General features: G+C 40.1%; 2 protein-coding genes across 2 annotated transcripts; both read left to right on the top strand.

The window, feature by feature from the left end:
• Window positions 1-869: 869 nt before the first annotated feature.
• On the top strand, window positions 870-2,724 carry LOC135481055 (retinal guanylyl cyclase 2-like). The gene is made up of 2 exons (XM_064760986.1): window positions 870-2,651; window positions 2,704-2,724. The coding sequence occupies exons 1-2, from the start codon at window positions 870-872 to the stop codon at window positions 2,722-2,724; spliced, it is 1,803 nt and encodes a 600-aa protein (XP_064617056.1).
• Window positions 2,725-2,796: 72 nt separating this feature from the next.
• Window positions 2,797-24,399, top strand: LOC135480736 (uncharacterized). Its single transcript, XM_064760654.1, has 3 exons — window positions 2,797-3,179; window positions 22,432-22,504; window positions 23,294-24,399. The coding sequence occupies exons 1-3, from the start codon at window positions 2,859-2,861 to the stop codon at window positions 23,320-23,322; spliced, it is 423 nt and encodes a 140-aa protein (XP_064616724.1). The 5' UTR covers window positions 2,797-2,858; the 3' UTR covers window positions 23,323-24,399.
• Window positions 24,400-25,855: the final 1,456 nt, after the last annotated feature.

Below are 25,855 nucleotides of genomic sequence, written 5' to 3'. Positions count from 1 at the left end.
ATCATGTGTGCGCGCGTTATAAGCGTTTATATGAACAGATAGAATAAAACCATAACTGAGGTAAACTGACAAAAAATGAGTATCACACTGTCGCCGCTGTTCTGGTTTTATCTGTACGCTGTAGTCTTCCACACGATCTTCGCCCTTCTGGTTTTACCCTATATGCTGTAGTATTCCATGCCGTCGTCGCTGTTCTGGTTTTATCTGCACGCTGTAGTATTCCACACGTTCTTCGCTGTTCTGGTTTTTACCCTGTACGTTGTAGTATTCCATACTGTCGTCGCTGTTCTGGTTTTACTATCCATGTCGTTGTGTTTTGTGTCAGATTAAGCACAGTGCCAGGTGCCATCCGCATTATCGTTCCTTTAGTCGTCATAAGCATTCCCTTTAGTCATTGCTATAAATCCAGAATGTATTTCCCTCCTAACCCTATAAATATCCCTTACATGCCCATTTAAATCCTTGCCTCTCCATCCCCAATCACGTAAGTATACCCCCTTGCAAACCACAATGGAAATAAAATTATTTATGGCTCAGTTACATCTACGAATGAAATTTATTTGTCTGTTTCTTTACTTTTCCAGGGCAGTTGTTCTAGTGCATAGTTTACCTGGTAAGCCTAGACTAGTACTTACACGAGAACAAATCGTCGGCATTTTTAACGGAACCTACAGACAATGGAACGATACCACATTTCAAGGAAACAAACCCAGATTTGGAACTGCCAGGCGAACCAATCCAAGTAATCGCACGTGCTGACAAATCCGGAAGCACAGAAATCCTTACGCGTTCGCTATCATCATTCAGTGGACGATTGGGCAAACAAGTACGGAACATTTAGTCGTGGTCTTACTCTTGACGGTAAACCCATGCACTGGAATGACTCCGTGATCTCTTACTACGGCCGTGGAGTATTCGACGTTCTTTTCCTGTTGTCCGTATTTCAGTATTGTATTGGATACGTATCCTTGAATGATGCCATTAGTGACGGCGTGGCTTATGCCTCCATTGTTAATAGAAATGGTGAAGTAGTAGAGGCGGACATGGAATCTGTTCACAACGCCATTGAGTCCTCAACCGAGTCTATGACTTCTCGTCTCACCGCGTCCCTCTCCGATTCAGGCTCTTCTGGCTCCTATCCCATTCTCGGCTACACATACTTTATCGTCCGAATGTTCAACAATTCTAAGTGCGATGTCGCGAAAGAGCTCGTACGTTTTGTCATGTGGTTCCTCTCGAGTCCCGTCGCGGAACGAACTTGCGCGGAACATGGCTTTGCCTTGGTCAGTGAATCGGTGAAGCAGATAATAAACAGTTTGGTTTTAGAGAAAATGAAATGCAATGGTAAGCTCGTATATACTTTGGTCCGAAAGGACATAGAGTGGGAACTTGCTCAGGAAAGGTATCGTGTTCTGGAACTTCCTCTGAAGGTCGCCATACCTATTGTGATAACGATCTTCCTTGTCGGTGGTGTTGTCATGATATACCTCCGGATAAAGGCCAACCGAGCATTAGACTGTCACGACTGGAACATTGCTATCGAAGACGTAGTATTTTTTGAACCTGGGACGATGTCGTTTTCCAGATCTCGATCCAGGTCCCAAAAGTCGACCATGTCGCTAGAATCAAAGAGAGAAGGTTTCCACCCCGAAGAAGCCACTATGAGCGACATAATCCACTGGCCGGCCAAATGGAACAATCACACTGTCAGCGTGAAGATTCAACACCCGTTCAAATTGAGAGCCATTTCTAGCCGCAGTAGACGAGAGCTTAGTTCGTGCATCAGTAATTTAGTCCACGAAAATATCGTACGCTTCTTTGGGTTAACGACTGTGGGTGATGAGCGCTATATCGTGACGGAGTACTGTAGCAAAGGAGTCCTGCAGGACATCTTGCACGATGACAAGCTTAGCCTAAACACTAGTCTGAAATTTTCAATAGCCGCGGACATCATCAGCGGTCTGCAGTTCCTGCACGCGAATGGCTTGGTGCACGGTCACTTGACCACGGAGTCCTGTCTGCTGGACACTAGGTGGACAGTGAAAATCGCTGACTGGGAGGTGGGGCTGGTCAAGGGTTGTGTGTCGCTTGAAACGGACAAGCATATGGTTTCCGAGGTTCAACTCTACAACGTTCACGAAGACGAAAACAAACAGGCCTTGGGGAATTTCTTCACGGCGCCGGAAATTATAAAATCTCATTTCAAGGATGCCGCCACGAAAGCTAGTGACGTGTACAGTTTTGCGATCTGCCTTCATGAGATTTTTACTCGTGACGAACCGTTCAGCGAACACGCGGAGAGTATTGCGCCTCGTGAGGTCCTTGTGCTCATTTTAATGAACAACCTAAGACCTATGCCGACGGAAGAAATTCCTAGCAAAGTTCGGCAAATTATGGAGATTTCATGGACAGATAACCCGGAGAGCAGACCGACGGCCTCTCAAGTAGCTGGGATGATGAAAAAGGCGAATCCGGGCAAGCGAAGTGTGATGGACAGCATGATGGAAACTCTGGAGGAATATGCTGTTCACCTCGAGAAAACAATAGAGGAGAAAGCTATTGAACTGGAGCTGGTCAAACAAAGTGCTCTGCATTCTAAATCTAGCCTGCTTCCCAATTGGCTGGCGGAAAAGATTTCCAACAACGAAATTGTCAGATCTATGAACTTGTACAAGTCGTGTATAGCCTGTGTTGGTTTTTCAGGGTTGTCTGCCCTTGCCGTGACTTCCGGTGCAGACACATGCGTTGACATTCTAAACGACGTGTATCATGAAATAGTACAGTGTGTTAAAGAGGAAGAGTTTATCTTAGTGCCTCATCTCAAAACGCCAATCGTTATTGTCCCTTTCAGTGATCACATGACGGAGCATGCATGGGTCGCGAACGTCGTTGAAATCCTGCAGGGGTTTATAACAAAGACTTTTGAAGCCAATACTAAGTACCACGGCGAAGAATCGGGCGGTGTGAAGCTAAGAATAGCGCTACACCTCGGATCGGCCACTATAAGTTACGTACAAACTCTGTCGCAACTCATCGCATTCGGCGGTGGGGTGGAGACTGCAAAAGTTCTGGTTGACCATAGCAACGACAGTTCTTTCCTCGTGTCCGACGACGTCTTTCAAATACTTGGTAAGAGTCGACAGTATCATTTCGCATCTGGCAGCAAAGTGAGGCTAAAGGTAAGTGTTGTTACTGCAAAGATGTTACTAAATGTCACTGTTATTTCTTGAAGAATTGGACTAAATGTCATGGCTGTTTCTTGAATGGTGGACTAAATGTCAAGGCTGTTTATTAAATAGTGGTACTAAATGTCGCTGTTATTTCTTGAAGAATTGGACTAAATGTCATGGCTGTTTCTTGAATGGTGGACTAAATGCCAAGGCTGTTTATTAAATAGTGGTACTAAATGTCACTGTTATTTCTTGAAGAATTGACTAACTGTCATGACTGATTCTTGAATGGTGGACTAAATGTCAAGGCTGTTTATCAAATAGTGGTACTGAATGTCGCTGTTATTTCTTGAAGAATTGGACTAACTGTCATGACTGATTCTTGAATGGTGGACTAAATGTGATGACTGATTCTTGAATGGTGGACTAAATGTCATGGCTGTTTATTAAATAGTGGTACTGAATGTCGCTGTTATTTCTTGAAGAATTGGACTAACTGTCATGACTGATTCTTGAATGGTGGACTAAATGTCATGGCTGTTTCTTGAATGGTGGACTAAATGTCAAGGCTGTTTCTTGAATGGTGGACTAAATGTCAAGGCTGTTTATTAAATAGTGGTACTAAATGTCGCTGTTATTTCTTGAAGAATTGGACTAACTGTCATGACTGATTCTTGAATGGTGGACTAAATGTCAAGGCTGTTTCTTGAATGTTGGACTAAATGTCAAGGCTGTTTATTAAATAGTGGTACTGAATGTCGCTGTTATTTCTTGAAGAATTGGACTAACTGTCATGACTAATTCTTGAAAGGTGGACTAACTGTCATGACTGATTCTTGAATGGTGGACTAAATGTCATGGCTGTTTATTAAATAGTGGTTCTAAATGTCGCTGTTATTTCTTGAAGAATTGGACTAACTGTCATGACTGATTCTTGAATGGTGGACTAAATGTCAAGGCTGTTTATTAAATAGTGGTACTAAATGTCGCTGTTATTTCTTGAAGAATTGGACTATTTGTCATGACTGATTCTTGAATGGTGGACTAACTGTCATGACTGATTCTTGAATGGTGGACTAAATGGCAAGGCTGTTTCTTGAATGGTGGACTAAATGTCAAGGCTGTTTATTAAATAGTGGTACTAAATGTCACTGTTATTTCTTGAAGAATTGGACTAACTGTCATGACTGATTCTTGAATGGTGGACTAACTGTCATGACTGATTCTTGAATGGTGGACTAAATGTCAAGGCTGTTTTTTGAATGGTGGACTAAATGTCAAGGCTGTTTATTAAATAGTGGTACTAAATGTCGCTGTTATTTCTTGAAGAATTGGACTAACTGTCATGACTGATTCTTGAATGGTGGACTAAATGTCAAGGCTGTTTCTTGAATGGTGGACTAAATGTCAAGGCTGTTTATTAAATAGTGGTACTGAATGTCGCTGTTATTTCTTGAAGAATTGGACTAACTGTCATGACTGATTCTTGAATGGTGGACTAACTGTCATGACTGATTCTTGAATGGTGGACTAAATGTAATGGCTGTTTATTAAATAGTGGTTCTAAATGTCGCTGTTATTTCTTGAAGAATTGGACTAACTGTCATGACTGATTCTTGAATGGTGGACTAAATGTCAAGGCTGTTTATTAAATAGTGGTACTAAATGTCGCTGTTATTTCTTGAAGAATTGGACTAACTGTCATGACTGATTCTTGAATGGTGGACTAACTGTCATGACTGATTCTTGAATGGTGGACTAAATGTCAAGGCTGTTTCTTGAATGGTGGACTAAATGTCAAGGCTGTTTATTAAATAGTGGTACTAAATGTCACTGTTATTTCTTGAAGAATTGGACTAACTGTCATGACTGATTCTTGAATGGTGGACTAACTGTCATGACTGATTCTTGAATGGTGGACTAAATGTCAAGGCTGTTTCTTGAATGGTGGACTAAATGTCAAGGCTGTTTATTAAATAGTGGTACTGAATGTCACTGTTATTTCTTAAAGAATTGGACTAAATGTCATGGCTGTTTCTTGAATGGTGGACTAAATGTCAAGGCTGTTTATTAAATAGTGGTACTAAATGTCGCTGTTATTTCTTGAAGAATTGGACTAAATGTCATGGCTGTTTCTTGAATGGTGGACTAAATGTCATGACTGATTCTTGAATGGTGGACTAAATGTCAAGGCTGTTTCTTGAATGGTGGACTAAATGTCAAGGCTGTTTATTAAATAGTGGTACTAAATGTCACTGTTATTTCTTGAAGAATTGGACTAAATGTCAAGGCTGTTTCTTGAATGGTGGACTAAATGTCAAGGCTGTTTATTAAATAGTGGTACTAAATGTCGCTGTTATTTCTTGAAGAATTGGACTAAATGTCATGGCTGTTTCTTGAATGGTGGACTAAATGTCAAGGCTGTTTATTAAATAGTGGTACTAAATGTCACAGTTATTTCTTGAAGAATTGGACTAACTGTCATGACTGATTCTTGAATGGTGGACTAAATGTCATGGCTGTTTATTAAATAGTGGTACTGAATGTCGCTGTTATTTCTTGAAGAATTGGACTAACTGTCATGACTGATTCTTGAATGGTGGACTAAATGTCAAGGCTGTTTATTAAATAGTGGTACTAAATGTCGCTGTTATTTCTTGAAGAATTGGACTAACTGCCATGACTGATTCTTGAATGGTGGACTAAATATCAAGGCTGTTTCTTGAATGGTGGACTAAATGTCAAGGCTGTTTCTTGAATGGTGGACTAAATGTCAAGGCTGTTTATTAAATAGTGGTACTAAATGTCACTGTTATTTCTTGAAGAATTGGACTAACTGTCATGACTGATTCTTGAATGGTGGACTAAATGTCAAGGCTGTTTATTAAATAGTGGTACTGAATGTCGCTGTTATTTCTTGAAGAATTGGACTAACTGTCATGACTGATTCTTGAATGGTGGACTAAATGTCAAGGCTGTTTATTAAATAGTGGTACTAAATGTCGCTGTTATTTCTTGAATGGTTTACTAAATGTGATGACTGTTTCTTGAATGGGGGGACTAAATGTCAAGGCTGTTTATTAAATAGTGGTACTGAATGTCGCTGTTATTTCTTGAAGAATTGGACTAACTGCCATGACTGATTCTTGAATGGGGACTAAATGTCAAGGCTGTTTCTTGAATGGTGGACTAAATGTCAAGGCTGTTTCTTGAATGGTGGACTAAATGTCAAGGCTGTTTCTTGAATGGTGGACTAAATGGCAAGGCTGTTTCTTGAATGGTGGACTAAATGTCAAGGCTGTTTATTAAATAGTGGTACTAAATGTCACTGTTATTTCTTGAAGAATTGGACTAAATGTGATGGCTGATTCTTGAATGGTGGACTAAATGTCATGGCTGTTTATTAAATAGTGGTAGTAAATGTCGTTGTTGTTTCTTGGAAAGTGGAGCTAATTGTCATTGTTGTTACTTGAAGAGTCGGGGTAATTGTCGTTGTTATATTTGAATGGTGGTACCAGATGTCGTCGTTGTTTCTTAAAGGGTGGAACGAAGTGTCGTTGTTTCTTCAAGGGTGGAACTAAACGTCGCTGTTGTTTTTTGACGAGTGGGATTAAATGGTCGTTGTTGTTACTGAAGGGTGGCTAAATGTCGTTGGTGTTACTTGAAGGCTAGGACTAAATGTCATTGTTGCTGGTATGTTAAATGTGATAACACCACACCATTTTGAGCTATTTAGGACCAGTGAAATTGCAAATAATATCACTATACAGCGTTTTACGTCAATCGTAACAGACAAAATAGCACTAACTGAGGTATATGTGATTAACAAGAGGCCGGATTTCACCGCCTTATTGTTGACCATTTGCCAGCTGTCATGTACAGACGTCATTGCCCTGGTTTTAATCTGTCTGCTGAAGATCATTGTAATGTCACTTGAAGTGTGGGACTGAAATATCAGACCCGATGTTGTTGTTGATTGAAAGATGAGACCAGTTATACATGTGGGTATTTTTACATGTACCTGCAATGTGAAACTAAGTGCAGGCTTCGTTCTAAAGTATGATCTCTCCGCCATAAAAGTGCTTTCGCTCATGTTCACCGAATAGTAGATAGACTATTATTAGAGAACAAAAGTACCAGTATATGCGCTTGCCCAAAGGAAATCCCCGCATTTTAAGGGTGTAGTGAGATTCTTACAATTTTTTACTGTCTACCATTCTCGCTGCTCCATTCTGTCTAACTTGGATCTGGTGCCATCAGAAGCCCAGTGCAGCTTGGAAATCCAGTAGGCTTCGCTTGATATCATAATCCCCTTTTTACCATATCCTGTACATTTTCACATGTCCTTCCTATAGGGCGGGAGAAACCAGAGGAGACGTACGGGTACATATAGGCCACCCGAATACTGCATTTTTCTTAGCGTCAAAAGTGTGGAACACATCATATGGACTTATCTACTTCCTTTTTCATTTGTCTGTTTTTTGTTTTTACTCCATTTAGTCCACGTTTTACTTACCTATAAGTGTGTATTAATATCATCACCTTTGTACCACATATTATTAAAATAGCTCCATCCTATTGTAAGTCTGGAAGATATGTCACAATTGTACCACATATTATTAAAATAGCTCCATCCTATTGTAAGTCTGGAAGATATGTCACAGTTGTACTACATATTATTAAAATAGCTCCATCCGATTGTAAGTCTGGAAGATATGTCACAATTGTACCACATATTATTAAAATAGCTCCATCCGATTGTAAGTCTGGAAGATATGTCACAATTGTACCACATATTATTAAAATAGCTCCATCCGATTGTAAGTCTGGAAGATATGTCACAATTGTACCACATATTATTAAAATAGCTCCATCCGATTGTAAGTCTGGAAGATATGTCACAAATTGTACCACATATTATTAAAATAGCTCCCATCCGATTGTAAGTCTGGAAGATATGTCAAATTGTACCACATATTATTAAAATAGCTCCATCCTATTGTAAGTCTGGAAGATATGTCACAATTGTACCACATATTATTTAAATAGCTCCATCCGATTGTAAGTCTGGAAGATATGTCACAATTGTACCACATATTATTAAAATAGCTCCATCCGATTGTAAGTCTGGAAGATATGTCACAATTGTACCACATATTATTAAAATAGCTCCATCCGATTGTAAGTCTGGAAGATATGTCACAATTGTACCACATATTATTAAAATAGCTCCATCCGATTGTAAGTCTGGAAGATATGTCACAATTGTACCACATATTATTAAAATAGCTCCATCCTATTGTAAGTCTGGAAGATATGTCACAATTGTACCACATATTATTAAAATAGCTCCATCCGATTGTAAGTCTGGAAGATATGTCACAATTGTACCACATATTATTAAAATAGCTCCATCCGATTGTAAGTCTGGAAGATATGTCACAATTGTACCACATATTATTAAAATAGCTCCATCCTATTGTAAGTCTGGAAGATATGTCACAATTGTACCACATATTATTAAAATAGCTCCATCCGATTGTAAGTCTGGAAGATATGTCACAATTGTACCACATATTATTAAAATAGCTCCATCCGATTGTAAGTCTGGAAGATATGTCACAATTGTACCACATATTATTAAAATAGCTCCATCCTATTGTAAGTCTGGAAGATATGTCACAATTGAAACTTATGAATTTGCAGCGCTCTGAAGTCTTCATTAATCCATGCAAATTGCCTTAACGAACGTGAGATGTATACCAGCGTTTTACATGTCGAGCGTCATAAAGGCTTTGTGGATCTATTACTTAACTGGGGTTATAGTTTCTGTGTTGAACCAAGCAGTCCCCAGGCCTGGTGCGTTTACGTTGTATTCCTGTGATTGCTTGTTTAGTGCGATGGTAACACAGCTTTTTTAGTATTCATGTCTTATGCATTTACATAACGTAAATGGGATAGCCTTTGGGTTTGCATAACTTAACCAGTACAACACCATACATGTTAAATGAACGTGAACATTCAGGTAACAAATGCTGTAACCAGCACAACTTTTCCTGCTGAAGCGCCCTGCTATTGAAGCATACACATTGCGTTTTCCTTTATCATGATACTTTCAACAAATGTTGAACCAATCAATCCATCATCAGAATCATCCAGTCAATGATTATCTTTAACACCGTAATAAAGTGCATTTGATCAATGTCAGGGCAAGAATAGGGTAGACCTATGAAGTTATGGTGTCCTACATGCACACTATTGCAGGAAGCGACAACGCAACAGTATGGGAAATCGACTCAATTTGTGATGAATCTCATATAATGTCATATATGCTTTCTTAACTTGTTCGGAATGTTAAAATGATTTTATGCCACGTCAGTGACACGTCAGCAATGTAACAGCCCTATCGTTCTTCGGACCGTTTATATTTTTGCGTGAGACCCGTGGGACCGCGGCCGCGTCTATGTGCTCTCTAGGGGAACACGACGGTTGCGGCAAGCGTTGTTCCTTCATTTTTGGGGGTTAAAACCGTATTTTTAGCGTGGTCGTGAAGGACATGAGGACGACATGAGGACGCCATTGCATGACCACACAGTATCATACTCACGTCACGTCACAGGAAGTGTCGTAGGCAGCTATTGCTTGGAGTAATACTTTTGATTTTAGCGCTCTGAGAATGTCGATTAACTGGAGGACGTCCGGTGATGTGAAGATGTACCTCGGCTTTCCTACGGTAAACATCAGCAACTATAAACACTTTTTGCACCATGTCGATTTTACAACTCTGTCGTTTTACTATCAAGCTGTTCTGTGGCTATGACGAGATGGAATAAAGCAATCTGAGACAAACATATGGACAGACCTTGATAAATTATGTTTTTACTTTTGATTTGGGAATTCTCCAGTAAAATGCGAGCCTGTGAACCAATGCCAAAGTCATTCGCTTATTTCTCCTCGACGACCATATTTGGTTCATTGCCTGACATAAAATACCCGGTACTGTACATGGGTATACAGATAACGCGTTACTTTGAGTCCTCAGTGTAAAATATTTAGCGAAACAACGCAAACAATGCCAGATTTCCTGGTCCAAGTGGTTTTTGTGTGTGGCCCGAGAATAAGGTCGTTTTCTGCTTGTAAGATTTCAGCTGTTATCTGGTAGACGCCCATTTAAATTTTTTGTCTCATTTAGAAACGCAAAGCCATTTGAAATCGAGTCTGTTGAATAGAGTTGACGTCCTGCATTTTAAATCAAACTTGGAAGTCTTTCAGCACTGGACAGCATTAAACTTTCACAAGTCACATCGTGCCCGAAGAGTTATTGATCACAAACTACACCATAAAGCTAGTGTCAGGTTCCGACCATGGGCGTTGACGTCTCACAGTTGGAATTACAACCTACAGCCGTGCGCTTAGCTAGCCAGTATCACTTGGGGGAGCTTGTCAGTGTATCTGGATAGATGATAATGTTTCAAGAAAGGAAGTGATTGATCAAGGTTAAGACAGCCGTTGGGTTGGGCGTTGTGCAAGTAGGACCGGATATCATGTTAAAGCAGTTTTCTTTTTTTCTTTTTTGCGCCAACCAGTGTGATTGGTCTCTGATTATTATCTATGGTTTCTACGCGTCATTTTCTACATACAAAATGTATCCATCGTTTTATAAAAGGCAGATCAATTTGAGGCGCTAACAAGACCCGCCCAACCTACACACGATCTATGGCTAAAGAGTATGTTAGCAAAATAAAAAATCTGAGACTAAGTACCGCAAACTATATTTTTATTTTCTTTCTTAAAGAGTGGTAAAACCAGAGTAAATCATTTTGAAGTGATTTGTGCGATGTTATGATGACATGATTGCCTCTCGTCAACCTGGTTATGAGGATAGACCACATGTTACCTGTCCTACTGGCCTCTATGCGGGTCAACAGCGGACATATTGCTAAAGTTGCACAACCAGACGCCGATAACCGACGACATATTACATTTCATTACATACAGTAATGACGTCATTCAAGCATTTGATAAATGTTGACTAAAGGACGCGTCACTCTCGTTGTCTCAGTTGTCTGACACGTCGTGCTATCACTGTTTCCAAAGGCATGGATTCGTCACATAGACTCTATTAACCCATTACACTTGTGAATTAGTTTATTAAGACCGCACTAAATCAAATGTATATATGCATCGAAAATATAACCCGCTGGAAGTTTAGAAAGCATAACTTTGATGTTGCACAACCGAGATATCACAGTTCAAAATAAGTAAAATTACTCACACTGAGACAACGTAAATAGCCAGCATGTTATCTCTTACATCCAATAAGGCGTGGTTTATCTCTACAGCCCGAGGACGTGTTTGTTTCCGCTGCGTCAGCTGTACCCGCCAGGTAAGAGCTACGCGACTCCGTGCTTCCGATTGTTCTAGCATGGCACATCCCATGGTATCGTCAGAATATATTATAAGCAGTAAATTTATAGAGTTAAGTGTACCAAGCACGTGACTGTTTACGTCTCTTCTCATTCCCAAACAACACCTTCCCCGCACTTCCTAAATATTATATTAGGTTATATTAGCATTTTGGCTGGCTCCCATTCCTGTACTACTAACTTTTTAAACTATACAATAAATTTATTTATTTATTTGATTACTTTTTAGGAGGAAATCAAGAATATTTCATTCATTTTACCTCCCACCATTATACTGGCTGCCATCTTATAAGTAAAACATTTTTGGGTACAGCGTAACACACCAGTCGAATAAAATGAATAAATATACGACGGCGGTCAGCATTATGATGGAAGGAAACCGGATTGAGCCCGGGGAACTGTACAGTCAATGCTAAAACTGTATGATTAGTGTACAGTTTAGGTAGAAACTACATGTACCCTGTAATCAATACACACAGCAGGCCAAATACTATAACGTTAATTACATGGATTGCTGTTAAGGCCATTTGCTAAACATAAGTACACTGTGGCTAGTGCATATTCAGTTGATCTTACCCAAACGTCTCGGTCAGTTTAATTCGCCACTCCACGGACCCAATTAGCTGTAATTCGTTGATTTATAATATGGGTTGTTCAGTCCATGTAGCCTACGTGATCAGCACATTGACAGCCCTGGGCCATGTAACGATTACTGAGTCAGTTGTTGATGATAAGTCAGGCCAAGGAGATGTAGACAACTTGTTAGCTCATTCAGGCACTACTGCTAGTTAGCATTCATTAGGTCAGGAGATTTTTTTTTTATTTCCAAATCAATATATCTTTTGTTAGGCGTAAGCAGATACCAGTCATAAACTTTGACTCTGCGATCACAAAAATAAAATACGAGTATGGTTCCACACTACACTGCCACCATATATATGTAACTACAAAACGTTTCTCATCCCATTACAGGGATCTGAGGCTTTAATATGAAGTAAAAATCTATACAAACAATTGCTTCAACCGGTGCACAATGTTGCTCCTCATAGTAGAGTTCAAGAGCTCTAAATTCCTATGAAGCTGAGAGGATAAAGAGTTGATTTTATCTCAACTTTCAATTGCCATGGTTACATATCCTTATTAGGCCTCCCCTTCCCTATCACATGAGTAACGACCCTGTGTGGAACAGCGCAGGTTCATTACCTTAATTGTTTAATCTGTCACAACCTGATAGATAAATTCTACCTGACGAGGTGGTAAAACGGCCTTTGTTTTACATTTCGATAGATAGTTTTGCATTAGTTATTCACAAAACGCCTTTGCCAAATTGCTAGAGAGGGGTTTCGCTTCTTTCAGTTAGACTCAGTTTCGTTGACTGTATTAGATACATCTGCGTAGGCTGCATTATTCACAACCAGTTATTCTCTTTTATCTTTCAAATCGAAGGCAGCCAGCGGTTTTACGTATCACTCTCAATTCGGATCAGGACAGTCGTTAAAAATGCATGTCCCCTTGGTCAATAATACATTACTGTCTATCCCACGGGACAAGCAATCGACAGACGACCCTGCCATGGACCACGTGACATCACACGTGTTCGGTTTCCTGTCGAGAAATCTCATACTCAAGGCTCATTTCTAAATCGATTAGAGTCCATCCGCTCTAGGAGCGTGTAAGTCAGAACAGGATCTAAGTCATGTGACGTTCTAAACACAGTTACATGTAAAAACATACCGGCGACTCTGGACAGCAAATTGTCAAAACCCGAAAGCAATCAGCAGTTTGTGGAACAAGGAGTGAAAATTTTTATGTATTTATGTTAGCTTGTTTAGTGTTCAAATTTTTAACCCATATCCTCTCGAAAGCAGAATCCACGGCCATCCACAGGCTGGTCACAGACGTTTCTACCTTTGACCACAAAGGAAGCCACCGTAAACTGGACTGGGAAGCATTCACTGAAAAAAATAAGATTCCTCGAGAATGGAATAGGTGTATACATTATGGGTGCACATTATCTGACGCCATGCATTATCTGACGCACATATATGCTGTGTCTGCACTGTCACCCCATTCTCTACTGAAGACATTTTGGTGAGTGTCGCAACGTACGAAATTGTTTAAATATATGTCTGGTTGACCTGTCTCAGTGTTTTTGTTTAATATACTCTACCTGGATGACTCATGATATTCATTCCTAGGTACATTCAGTAACCAGCCGGTACATGACAACGTATTAGTGTAGAAAAAAATTGCTGGTTATCAATTAACATGTACCAAGCTGTAACTGAGCTTACTAAGCTGTGACTGAATTGTACCAAGCTATAACTGTGTTGTACCAAGCTGTAAATGATTTGTACCAAACTGCTTCTGAGCTGTACCAAGCTGTAACTGAGCTGTACCAAGCTGCTACTGAGCTGTACCAATCGGTAACTAACCTGTACCAAGTTGTAAGTGAACTGTGCCAATCCGTAACTGAGGTGTGCCAATCTGTAACAGAGCTGTACCAAAATGTAACTCAGCTGTACCAAGATGTGAGTTGTGCCAATCTGTAACTGAGTTGTACCAAAATGTAACTCAGCTGTACCAAGATGTGAGTTGTGCCAATCTGTAACTGAGTTGTACCAAGCTGCTACTGAGCTGTACCAATCTGTAACTGAGCTGTACCAAAATGTAACAGAGCTGTGCCAACTTGTAAGTGAGTTGTACCAAGCTGTAACTGAGCTGTACCAAACTGTAATTGAACTGTACCAAGCTATAACTGAGCTGTACCAAACTGTAATTGAACTGTACCAAGATATAACTGAGCTGTACCAAACTGTAATTGAACTGTACCAAACTGTAATTGAGCTGTACCAAGATGTAACTGAGCTGTACCTAGTTGGTACTGCAAGAAAAGGCCCATGCTGTATGGTACCGACCTGTGAAATGTTGCCTGTGTATGAGCACTAGGTGTACTCTGTGTAGAGTGTGTACGGTGTGTACTTTGACAGTGTACACAATCAATGCAGTAAACAACCACCAGTTCGTCAAAAATCACTCCGCTTCTCTTACTGGATACAGGATAATGGGAATAAGTGCGTTTTGAAGGTTTATAAACATTATGATGAATGCATCGCAAGGCGTAGACAGACAGGCACTGCTTTATAATTCAGCTTTTTAGTTTATTCATAGTTTTGTACACTGAAAACAAATCAATTATTAATATATAAGACATCATATTGTTCCTTTTTCTCCATTTCGGCTTGTTTTTAGTACAGCGATAAATCCCATCCATACAAATAAGTAAACATGCTGTTTGTTTAAACATGTTAATGCACTCAGTGCACACAGGGGTAACAAAAATAAATTAACACTGACAGAGCAAACACCAGATTGGAGTGAAGCTTATGTGCTTTTGTCAGCGGAGACAGATTCGTATCCCCACCCAACAATGCTTAAGTAAACACCATGTCGACACATACTGAAGACGAAAACTATGAGTTCATGTATAAATAATAACTATAGTGGCGTATAAGAATTCGTAATGTACATCCGTCGTTACGCTGACATTGAGAGGCTTTCTGTTAAACAACAGCATTTATTACGTAACGGTAGTAGTGATAGATGTCCTTATCGTGACGGAGTTGCGCCTATTCGGCTGTTAAGACGCCGTCATGAAACATACATGACTTTACGTGAGTGTATGGCGATGCGTGTAAATTGCACACCATTAATTTCATACGGCAATTATGAGATCCAATGTGTAGACCCCAAGTGTGTATAAATGATTATCGATCGAGTTTAGCATTTTGCCGTTTCAAGCCTTCCCTGTGCCGAGTTTCAACACGCAAATACACTCTAAAAGATAAACTGTTATCATGTGACTAGAGACGGACAACAGCCTTCACTGTTGTTGATGTTTAGTACAAAAACTAGTTCTCAGTTGAACCAATCTCCTGTTTGATATTCAAATGTTTTTGTCGATAATGTAATAATTCATTTTCTGTCGCTGTTCCATAAAATGCGCAGTGTGGTAGTTTAGAGCAGGCAGTGTGGACCCTTGCGGTGTGGTGGATTAAAAAACATGCAACACTGAAAGCCCAATGCGCCAGCTTTATGCACGCAGCATGACCCTGCGCGGTGTGCTATGGTCTATTTCTTTTAGCCAGTTGCCAATATTCAGCTGTATGTAAAGTCAGTCATACTTGCTACCAAAATTGGCTTCCCATAAAGACGCGTAACAACACAAGCCCTACACATTGATGCGATGTGCGTCTATATTATTCATTGGAAAATGCAGTTATAAGCATATAAATAATGCAGCGTGTGTTCCAAATTTCCTTATGGATTTTCTTATATTGTGTTCTGTTTTGTGTGGGAGCGAATCGCTCCAATAAATATCATCAGTACAAGGCAAACATTTCTATTTGGTGATCCACACTGTTATAAGGAAGCACAGTGACAGATGACGAAGCACATAAGATCATTCTGATGTAGATGACTATAGATTCTAAATAAATCTGGACACAATGAAAGTCAACTGGCCGATATATATGCTGATCTAACTGAAACTGAGCCATAGAATGCAATAGCCATCTTCTAAATCAACATCTAAATTGTAGATTGGTATCATTAATCAATAAATGAACGGTATTAAAAAGTACTTTATATATAATCATAGTAAGACACAGGTGAGAGATCAGAGGACTATGAACTTATTTCAGGCCTCTGCTCTTCTGTTAAGTGAAGCGACATCAGTCTGAAACCCCATCAGCTAGACTCTTGTGTACAGAGTGTCATCATGATCACACAGTGCATGATTTCCACGCTTGTGTACACTCCGCCTTTGTCTCGTGCAGTCTAACAAAGGTAGCGAATTACAAATGCATTTGTGACCTTCTGTAAGGATGCATCCCGGAGACTCTAATCGGATAATAGTTGCCATTTCTTTGTTCAATGTTTACCTATATTCTCATTTGAACAAATCTACATTCACTCCAAGGTTCTGTGGACTTTACAAAATCGATTAAAAGGAAGACATGTATACACGCCCCGAGCACAACTGATGTTAGCAGAAAGACGACCCGGAAATGCTGGAAGTGACAGTCGGTGCATCTTCTCCACCGATCATTTCTGAGGGTGCTGATAGGAGATCTATATGTGTTTGAACCTGATGCCAATCTGTCACAAGTGTGTATTCAAAAGATTCGAATAAAACATCATGGAAAAGAAGGCAATCACACCGTCACGTGCGACATTCTTTTACCACTCGTAAACCAGGATGGTGCGTTCCAATCTATAATTATAAGATCCACTTTCAACCTGCAACCTAAGGGTAGATGTGTCACATGGACAAATAAGGGTACATGGGTCACAGAGATAAATAAGGGTACATGTATTACAGAGACAAAAACGGTACATGTGTCACAGAGATAAATAAGGGTACATATGTCACAGAGACAAATAAGGGTGCATGTGTCACAGGGACAAATAAGGGTACATGTGTCACATGGATAAATAAGGGTAAGTGTGTCACAGAGGCAAATAAGGGAACATGTGTCACGGAGACAAATAAGGGTAGATGTGTCGCGGAGACAAATAAGGGTACATATGTCAGAGGGACAAATAAGGGTACGCGCCTCACAGAGACAAATAAGGGTACATATGTCACAGAGGTAAATAAGGGCACATGTGTCACAGGGGGAAATATGGGTATATGTGTCCCAGGGACAAATAAGGGTACATGTGTCAGAGGGACAAATAAGTGGACATGTGTCACAGAGATAAATAAGGGTACATGTGTCAAAGAGACAAATAAGGGTGCATGTGTCACGGGGACAAATAAAGGTACATGTGTCACATGGATAAATAAGGGTAAGTGTGTCACAGAGACAAATAAGGGTACGTATGTCACAGAGGCCTATTGACAGCGGCACAAAGCAGCCTATGTTAACTTTTCCTCTACACGAGACGAACCACATGCGTGATGAACACCCTGATCTAAACCCCAATGACTTCGTCTCCAGAGTTTAAGCCTTTGGGACCTTAGTGTTCAGGTTTTAGCGCTTGTATGACCATCAAAACAAGCTTTTGTGAACAACAGAAAGGTTTAGGTCAGGATGTCCATCACGTATGCGGTTCTGTCAGGTTTAGATCAGTAGATTCATCACGTATGTGGGTCTGTCAGGTTTAGATCAGTAGATCCATCACGTATGCGGTTCTGTCAGGTTTAGATCAGTAGATTCATCACGTATGTGGGTCTGTCAGGTTTAGATCAGTAGATCCATCACGTATGCGGTTCTGTCAGGTTTAGATCAGTAGATTCATCACGTATGTGGGTCTGTCAGGCTTAGATCAGGAGGTTCAATACGTATGTGGGTCTGTCAGGTTTAGATCAGTAGATTCATCACGTATGTGGGTCTGTCAGGTTTAGATCAGGAGGTCCATCACGTATGTGGTTCCGTCAGGATTAGATCACTGCGTTCATCGAGTATGTGGTTTTGTCAAGTTTAGATCAGGAAGTTCAATACGTGAATGGTTCTGTCAGGTTCAAATCAGTAGGTTCATCACGTATGTGGGTCTGTCAGGTTTAGATCAGTAGATCCATCACGTATGCGGTTCTGTCAGGTTTAGATCAGTAGGTTCATCACGTATGTGGGTCTGTCAGGTTTAGATCAGTAGATCCATCACGTATGCGGTTCTGTCAGGTTTAGATCAGTAGATTCATCACGTATGTGGGTCTGTCAGGTTTAGATCAGTAGATTCATCACGTATGTGGGTCTGTCAGGTTTAGATCAGTAGATCCATCACGTATGCGGTTCTGTCAGGTTTAGATCAGTAGATTCATCACGTATGTGGGTCTGTCAGGTTTAGATCAGTAGATTCATCACGTATGTGGGTCTGTCAGGTTTAGATCAGTAGATTCATCACGTATGTGGGTCTGTCAGGTTTAGATCAGGAGGTCCATCACGTATGTGGTTCCGTCAGGATTAGATCACTGCGTTCATCGAGTATGTGGTTTTGTCAAGTTTAGATCAGGAAGTTCAATACGTGTATGGTTCTGTCAGGTTTAGATCAGGAGGTTCATCACGTATGTGGTTTTGTCAAGTTTAGATCAGGAAGTTCAATACGTGTATGGTTCTGTCAGGTTTAGATCAGGAGGTCCATCACGTATGTGGTTTTGTCAAGTTTAGATCAGGAGGTTCATTTCGTATGTGGTTCTGTCAGTTTTAGATCAGGGCGTCCACCACTTGTGTTTCTTGGTCAGGTTTAGATTAGCAGGTTAAGATTTGTTTTCTTATCCCACTGACCACTTCTATTTGGGTGTTCCCGTCTGCGGTACACCAGTTAAATAGGGCGTGTCGATCTTCTGACTCACTCTGATCCACTTTTGTCTACTTTGATCCATTCTGATCCAATCTCAGTCCTTGATTCTGATGTAATGTATGTATGTATGCCGTGGTTTTGACGATGTACTCAGGACCGTTTCGCCTATATACCATCGAGGAGTCTTTTGGTGTGCGTGCAAATACTGTCTTCTTACCGCAAGGCGAGTACATGCTGCCAGTGTTGCTGCCATTGACGTATCATGCCGTAGACACCAGACATGACACTTCAGTCACATTATACTGGCACCGGCCCAACGAGACCTGTTTCATGACTCTTATCTCTCAGTGTTGAGCGTCAATCGAGGCAGCAACAAGTACACTTTGTTTAAATATAGAGTATGACTAGACCCGGCCTTGCGTAATAAGTATGTTGCGTAAGTCACCAACATGGCTAATAAAGTCGCGTAATCGATTCTGTGTGTCGAAACGGACATTCGTACACCAGCCGTCAACCAAGATGGATGTTTCAGGTCAAAAATCGCAAGGCCGATTTCCAACGCGACGTTAAACGTAAACTTGTAAAGAACTAAGAAAGTATATGAAGTACGAAAATATGACGGATTCATGGAAAGAGAAGCAGTCAAAAACTTTCAGTAGTGTTGCAAAAAAGCAACGGATCCTTTAGGCTTGTGAGTGTCATCAGTATTCAAATCGTGTACCATGTTAGAATATAAGTTGTCGATAAAAATATGTACCTCGGTTGCGCCTTGATTGTAACTGTTCATATATTCAAAGTGACGATCCAATTCATGACGATGAATATACCTCCCCTTGCCCCGGGTTAAGCGAAATTAGACACAATCATGAGGCAGAGCCCCAGAGACTTTGAACGTTCTGTCCATATTTACTTACAAGAGGATTATACTCATTGTAAAACTTAACAAATTTAGAGTGAAGGCGTTTTGATGGAATAACCTTGACACACAAGTTTTTGCAGTCATAACGTTGGTTGAAATCATCAATATAGAATATAACAAATGATAGGTTCTGCAATAGGCAGAACTCTTCGGTATATTGCTGTCCAAGCAAGGATAATTTACAGTGCCGAAGTTGAAACTATCCCTTTTCTCCTGTAGTCTGTCAGAGAAGAAGCCGTTTAGGTCTTTGTATAAATATAGGTCCAGATAAGACGTACCATTTGGAGAGTCTGTGGTTTCCTTTAAATTCAGCGAAGGTGGGTAAACATTATTCACAGCCTTTTCTATTTATGGATTGCTTAAAGCCAGCCGATCACTGATGTACGGTTTAGTGAAGAAGAAAGATGGGCCTGGTGAGGATAACTCCTTAATACTTTTTGTCGTCTTTAAATGAGAACAGGCATAGGTTGTCCAAAAGGGGGCAAAATCTGTCCCCATCCGCATACTTATACGCTGTTAATATATAGCTTCCCCGAATTTCACACAGATGTCATTCCTGAGAAATTCAAGCAACTCATTCAACATAGAAATATCCAATGAATGTAGTGACCCTTGTTTGTAGTGGCACTAAAGAAGGCTTTGTTGCCCCTGGCGTTAATATAGCGGTGACTGGTTTTATTAAACACAAGTGATTTGTTTGAAAATGATGAAATTCTACCTATCAAATCCGTGTGCGGAAGAGTAGTACAGAGAGTGAAGAAACCTCAAGTCAATATGTCGTTATACGGTACGTGTATTAGAGCGTCTAGTTCTTCAGTGAGACGTTTAGGGATTTTTAAGAATCAACATACTGTTGGCGCCTGAACATTTTGCAATTACACAACAGTACTTGTTCCAAAATGACCATACTTGTAGCGCTTTCCTTAAAAGAGTGGATAGAAATTTTATAGGTACAGCGTCCTTACCCCGCGATGAAGCCAGCTTTGTATGGGGATTTATGCAATTTTTGAATCCAATGGAGTTGTGGTGTATGTGTGTGACGGGACGGTACGGATATACTCCTCTGTTTGAGAAAGGACTGATTGTTTTTAAATAGCCCCTCCAGAGGTCGCTCTAGAATACGTTGATGTCACGGCAATGGTGACATTAAGCTCTTCCACAAGAACCATTCCTAGAGGGAAATGTAATATTATTAGGGACTTTGTCTTCAGGAAAAATAACGTATTTTCTGTGAAGATCATAAAGTACCTTTCGCGCGTTACGATCAACGAGGCTCATGGGTCCGTATCTGTAATAAGCGACACATGAGGCTCATGGGTCATGGGTCCGTTTCTCTGTAATAAGCGACACACGAGACTCATGGGTCCGTATCTCTGTAATAAGCGACTCACGAGGCTCATGGATCCGTGTCTGCAATAATCAGTTGTCGAAGCTTGTCGGGCCATGTCTCTGGAATAAGCAATTCACCAAACACGCAGGGCCATGTCTCTGTAATAAGCGGCTGACGAGATAGTCTCTGTAATAAGCGACGGACCAGGAACACCGGTCCGTATCTCTGTGATAAGCTGCAGACCCGAGGCTCGTGGAGCAGTTAGCACGATTGACCGCCAGTCCTAATCCTCTGATAGGGCATGGAAGTTTTATGTCATGGATGGAAGCTCCTCCAGTCATGGAGGATGGGTGAAGACATCCCGTGTGTGGCGTTACACATCAGCGAATAATTCACCGAATAAAGTCTTCGTGTGTTGGTTGAACATCAATACATGTAACAATTTGATAAGAAATTGTTTATCTGTACATACTGCATTACTGGTTTCTCCACCTGAATTGTTTATCTGTACATACTGCAAAACTTGTTACTCCACTTCAGTTGTTTATCTGTACATACGGCATTACTGGTTACTCTACTTGAACTGTTAATCTGTACATGCTGCATTACTTGTTACTGTACTTGAATTGTTTATCTGTACATACTGCATAACTTCTTACTCCACTTCAGTTGTTTATGTGTACATACTGTATTACTTGTTATTCCACTTGAATTGTTTATGTGTACATACTGCCTTACTTTTTACTCCACTTGTTAAAATTTCAGCGATTCCTAAGGTCCATCCGTTTATCTTACTTTATAAACTTTCTTACAATCAGCACCATCGTGATTTAAAGTATTTTTTCAGAATATCTATGACCAGTGACACAGATAAGTTTGGCATACGGACTGACATTTGCTACTGTTGGTGCATTTACATGAACAGCTAGAATAAATCCTTAACAAGGGTAAACTGACAAGAGGCCGTATTTCTCCGTTTACGTGTAACTATTTGCCGACTATCACACTCGTCGCTGTTCTGGATTTATTCTATGCTGTGTGTCTTTAACAGTGTGAGCTTCAAGGCATGTTTGATTTTTAGCGATAGGAATGGCGTTTTCAGCGGGCGCTTGAAAACGATTATCGAAATTATCCAATAATTTCATTTCGGCGTACTTTCATGGCTACATCAACAATCAGTTCATGTATAGGCTAATCTACCAAAAAATTGTTTCATTGTTTAAGTGAATTAAATCTTTGCAGAAATAAATTTTTTAAAATTTCTCTCTCTTCTATTCGCAGGACAAGAGCTCAGTGATGACTTATTGGCTGATGGATTCCGACTCTAGTGTGGTGCTGGGGGATCTAAGTAAAGGTGAATCAACCAACATGGCGTGTGTGGATTGTTGAAGAGACGATGCCCTTGAATGTCATGATCATTTGAGGAAAACATTTCTCCTGTGAACTGCCCTTTTCACCTGATATTTCTTTTACTTTAAGAGTAACCGTTTTTAATACTGCGCTTCATACTTACATGGCTTGTGTTCAGTTCTACAAACCGCTCCGTCATGCTACCGTCCATACAAACACGACCTGTCTTCACCCTTACATCAGTGAATCTTAGTGACTGTCACGCCAGCGTCCATGCAAACAAAGCCTATCTGGACCTTTACTTTAGTGGATCCTAGTAACTGTCACGCTACTTTCCATACAAACACGGCCTCTATTCACCCTTACATCAGTGTATCCTAGTGACGATTACACAACCGTCCATACAAACTCGGCCTCTCTTGACCTTTACATCAATGAACCTAGTGACTGTCACGCTACCGTCCATACAAACACGACCTCTCTTGACCCTTACATCAGTGTATCCTAGTGACGATTACGCAACCGTCCATACAAACTCGGCCTCTCCTGATCTTTACATCAATGAACCTAGTGACTGTCACGCTACCGTCCATACAAACACGACCTCTCTTGACCCTTACATCAGTGGATCCTTGTGACTGTCACGCTACCGCCCATTCAAACTCGGCCTCTCTTGACCTTTACATCAGTGGATCCTATTGACTGTTACGCTACTGTCCATTCAAACTCGGCCTCTCTTGACCCTTACATCAGTGGATCCTAGTGACTGTCACGCTACCCTGTCTGGTTTCAGATCTTGCGCTTAATGGCACAGCTACGTGATATGAGTGACTCTTAACTCATAGTCCTAGGAGAATAGTTATTCGTTAATTTGTGAGATGTGACTCAGCCATCACAGTGCACAGGCGCTACACAATGGGCAGTAACCCATGAAGCACCAGTGCCCTCTATGTCCTGTGACACCAATATGAGGAAACACGCATTTTCCGCTTAATTAAAAAACCTAATTTGAAATGATTTAGGCCTATCTACATTTTTTAAGCTTTTATTTTATTGTAGAAACATTAAACAACTTTTTGTTTTTGATTCATGTGCATCCATTCTTAGTTGTACATTTTTCATGTGTGTTTTTCCACTGAATACAGAATTGATTGTAGTATTGTGACTTCGGTTGTAGTGTTGTGCCTTCGGTTGTAGTATTGTGCCTTCGGTTGTAGTATTGTGTCTTCGGCTCTAGTATTGTGACTTCTACCGTTTCACAGCCTGTGCTATGTGATTGATCATTGGCAAGCATCAAAGGAAAGTAAAAACATAATATATGTGAACTCTGGTTTCCAGACGACATCATTGACACACACCAAAGGAAAGTAAAAACATAATATATGTGAACTCTGGTTTCCAGACAACATCATTGACACGCATCAAAGGAAAGTAAAAACATAATATATGTGAATTCTGGTTTCCAGACGACATCATTGACACGCATCAAAGGAAAGTAAAAACATAATATATGTGAACTCTGGTTTCCAGACGACATCATTGACACACACCAAAGGAAAGTAAAAACATAATATATGTGAACTCTGGTTTCCAGACGACATCATTGACACGCATCAAAGGAAAGTAAAAACATAATATATGTGAACTCTGGTTTCCAGACGACATCATTGACACGCATCAAAGGGAAGTAAAAACATAATATATGTGAACTCTGGTTTCCAGACGACATCATTGACACGCATCAAAGGGAGGTAAACAAAATAATATATGAGAACTTTCAAGACGTGACATTAAATTACACTCATGATTGACTAGTATCGTGTTTGTATTTTCTATCCGTGCAGTGTGTTTCCCTTCAAACAATGCTCAAATACCTTAAGTATAAGTTATTCCTGCTGGTGGCAAAATAATACCCCGAATTACTGAGTGTGTATGCTTCTTGAGAGCTTTATTGTTTCACACTTTATTAGTATCAAGTTGTAAATTATTCAAGACAAATAGTAAAAATGTGACATAGATAAATAGACAGATAGATAGGTAGATAGATAGATAGATACGTAATGCCACTCAAATCATTTATCGCCAAAGTTTGAAGAAGATTGCTCAAAGATCAGGCACTTGTGCACTGTGATGCAAAGGCTAATATTTTAATTACACTTTTGCCATGTGTCTTTAATAATTTACAACTTAATACTAATAAAGAGTGAAACAATAAGGTACACTCTGAATTTACTACATTTCCTTTTGTCACTTGCCGGAATCAGAAATGTACTAAAATTGATGAATAGTTTTTATTTCACATTACTTTTGTGGTGTCATCTGCCGAGTGACACGTAGAACTCCGCACCATTACAGACTTCATTCATATGCATTATAAAACATAGCTCTGACAATATGTCAAACCTTGATAGCATAATATTTATCATGAAAGTGTTTTGTGCAGGTCAATAAAATATCAGATACTGCTTAAAGCAAATGTTTTTGTGTCTGCTTCCAACTATTTACCCGCTAGTTCCTAATCTGTTAACAGGATAATAACTTCTAGTCTGGGACTGATGTCATCGCACTACATCTCTCGTTTCACTCTTTACATCTACATTTGTAACCTCTTTGATTCTTGTTCTTTTCCCTTATGAATGGCATTTTGAACAGGAGTTGTATAAACATATTTTGGGTCAATTTGTTTTCAAGGATTTACATCCGCTCTCGCCACAAAACACAACAAACTACAGGAGAACATAAATTCTCCAGATTACAGAAACATAGCGGACCATGATACATCACGATCACGAAACAACAGGACACTAAAGTACTTCCTGGTCGCAAAACCAATGGAGACAACAATACTTGCCGATCACAAAACCAATGGAGACAACAATACTTCCCGACTACAAAACCAATGGCGACAACAATACATGCCGATTACAAAACCAATGAAGACAACAATACTTGCCGATTACAAAACCAATGGAGACAACAATACTTCCCGACCACAAAACCAACGGAGACTGCAATACATGCCGATTACAAAACCAATGCAGACAACAATACATGCCGATTACAAACCCAAAGGAGACAACAATACTTCCCGACCACAAAACCAACGGAGACAACAATACATGCCGATTACAAAATCAATGCAGACAACAATACATACGGATTACAAAACCAATGGAGACAACAATACTTCCCGACCACAAAACCAATGGAGACAACAATACATGCCGATTACAAAAGCAATGGAGACAATACTACCCGACCACAAAACCAATGGAGACAACAATACTTGCCGAATACAAAACCAATGGAGGCAACAATATATACCGATTACAAACCCAATGGAGACAACAATACA

The sequence above is a fragment of the Liolophura sinensis genome, chromosome 13 (assembly GCF_032854445.1).
Source record: "Liolophura sinensis isolate JHLJ2023 chromosome 13, CUHK_Ljap_v2, whole genome shotgun sequence".
Classification (NCBI taxonomy): domain Eukaryota; kingdom Metazoa; phylum Mollusca; class Polyplacophora; order Chitonida; family Chitonidae; genus Liolophura; species Liolophura sinensis.
This window is presented reverse-complemented; position numbering and strand designations above follow the sequence as displayed.